At 44.1% G+C, this 2,267-nt stretch overlaps 1 protein-coding gene across 1 annotated transcript; it reads right to left on the reverse strand.

Moving 5' to 3' along the window:
* Positions 1–1,010: 1,010 nt before the first annotated feature.
* Positions 1,011–1,949, reverse strand: LOC102830926 (olfactory receptor 1361-like). The gene has a single exon (XM_006874001.1). It carries the CDS (start codon positions 1,947–1,949, stop codon positions 1,011–1,013), a length of 939 nt encoding a protein of 312 aa, XP_006874063.1.
* Positions 1,950–2,267: the final 318 nt, after the last annotated feature.

A 2,267-nucleotide genomic window follows, 5' to 3' on the forward strand; every position in this document is an offset into this window, starting at 1 on the left:
TGTCTTAATGTAGTAATAGAATGACTGGTGTGTCCACTTTGCAAAGGAATCTGCTGGAATCATATAAGGGCGGTAAAATAAAAATTGTGAAGGTTGAATTGCAATTTGGAAAAGGTTTGCTATAAAAGCAAAGTGGGAAAACAAGATTAAAATGAAAACCTGGGTACAAATACCAGACCACACTGACAGAAGCCAAGAAAACGCTGAAGTCGGCATGGCTGGTATCGGGATTGAGGAAGATACTGCTTTCTGGCTTAAACTGCCATATGCCTGCTGTAATGTTGGATGATAAGATTGGATAAAAGGCTAAAAATAACTAGTTTAGATGCTGAAATAGGGCTTCCAGGAGATTTAAATGAACCCTCCCCCTGTTTACACAGAGAAACTCACAGAACATCAGTATCAGACAAGGTGACCTTGATGCATTAGACAAAAGTAGATCACTTTAGTCCTGTCTGGACATATCCAGAAATGTAAACATTGCCCAATCCTTAAAAATGACCAAACAACCCCTTTCCTGGCTGATGTGAATGATGGCCGATTACTTAGCAATTACAGCTTTCATTTCATTCCGGTCTTTTCTCCTACTAGATGAGGCATTGACACACCCAATAAGAACTACTTCTACTCTTTGACAACATCTAACCCAGATCAAAGGCTTGACTCCTTAAGCCTCACACTCAAATCCAGAAGACCTTTCTAAAACCCTCAGACAGGGAAGTCCCATGGTTCCCCACTGAGTGGAGTCTTTCTTGTTGCAATGAGTAATACCCACAGTAAGCTAGAGGCGTGTTCCTGGTGGTTTGGGCTAAAGAGCTTTGGCAGTTGGAATAACCTTATCATCTGTTAAAAGGATGTCTCTTTAACTTGAAGAGTTTTTATCAAGTTTCATTCTCCCAAGACAAATATATGGGTAAACAACTGCTAAGTTTCAGAGAATAGGGGCAAAAAGAAAAAAGACTTTATTACAAACTAGTTTCCTATATGGCATTAAGAGTCCATGTCATTATTCAACAGAAAAAAAATTTCATAGAAATCACTTTTGTTAGAGCCCCTTTCATGTCCTTGTTCCTGAGGCTGTAGATGAAAGGGTTCAGCATGGGGGTCACCACTGTGTACATCACAGCAGCCGCGATGTCTGTCTCAGCTGAGTGGGAGGATGAAGGGTTGAAATACACAGCAATGATGGTGCCATAGAAGAGGGAAACCACAGCCACGTGGGAGCCACAGGTGGAGAAGGCTTTCCATTTTCCCTTTGTGGATGGGACTCTCAGGACAGCACAGGTGATGCAAATGTAGGAAACCAGGATGCAAACCAATGGGGTGATCATTATCAGGGCTCCCTCAGTAAGAATCACCATCTCATTGAGGTGTGTGTCAGAGCAGGAGAGTTTCAGGAGAGCAGACACATCACAGAAGAAGTGGGGGATCGTGCTGTCTGCACAGAATGAAAGTCGAGCCATCAGCAGGATATGCAACAAAGCATTCAGATTGGCAATGACCCAAGGTCCAGCGACCAGCAGAACACAGAGCTGATGGGTCATCTTTGTTGTGTAGTGTAAGGGGTGGCACACAGCGACAAAGCGGTCATAGGACATCACAGCCAGGAGGAAGTTATCAATGCTCACAAACATAATGAGAAAATACATCTGTGTGAGACACCCAGGGAAGGAGATGGTCTGACTGCTGAGGATGTGGTTGGCCAGCATCTTTGGGACAATGGTAGAAGAGAAGCTGACGTCCACGAAGGACAGGTTGCTGAGGAAGAAGTACATGGGGGTGTGCAGGCGGGAGTCAGTGCTGATGGCCAGGATGATGAGCAGGTTTCCCAGGACTGTGACCAGGTACATGCTCAGGAAGAGCCCGAAGAGGAGCTGCTGCTGCTGGGGCTGCCTGGAGAGCCCCAGGAGAAGGAACTCAGAGACACTTGATTGGTTTGCCCCCCTCATAGACATGCAACCAGGTTAATGCACAACAGCAAATCAGAACCCTAGTCACAGGTGGATAAAATGCAATAAATCAAGCTCCAGATTAAGACATGTTTGCAGATCAGTTCATGGCAATTTTAGGACAATCTGTCCCCTCCACTTAATTCCCAACTACTCACACTCGGTCCTGATGCTCTTCCTACTCAATTCCCTGACTCTTGTTTTGGGTAGTTAAAATTAGAATCCAAACAGGAATATATACAACCAAATCTTATGACTGTGTGTCTGCTTACATTTTAAAAGTTATCATTCCAATTCCTTTGTACCTCCTAAAGGAAA

The sequence above is a fragment of the Chrysochloris asiatica genome, unplaced genomic scaffold (assembly GCF_000296735.1).
Source record: "Chrysochloris asiatica unplaced genomic scaffold, ChrAsi1.0 scaffold00257, whole genome shotgun sequence".
NCBI classification, from domain to species: Eukaryota; Metazoa; Chordata; class Mammalia; order Afrosoricida; family Chrysochloridae; genus Chrysochloris; species Chrysochloris asiatica.

Bases quoted from the DNA above. Each gene is read 5' to 3' on its own strand.
- LOC102830926 (XM_006874001.1), bottom strand. From the start codon at position 1,949: ATGAGGGGGGCAAACCAATCAAGTGTCTCTGAGTTCCTTCTCCTGGGG.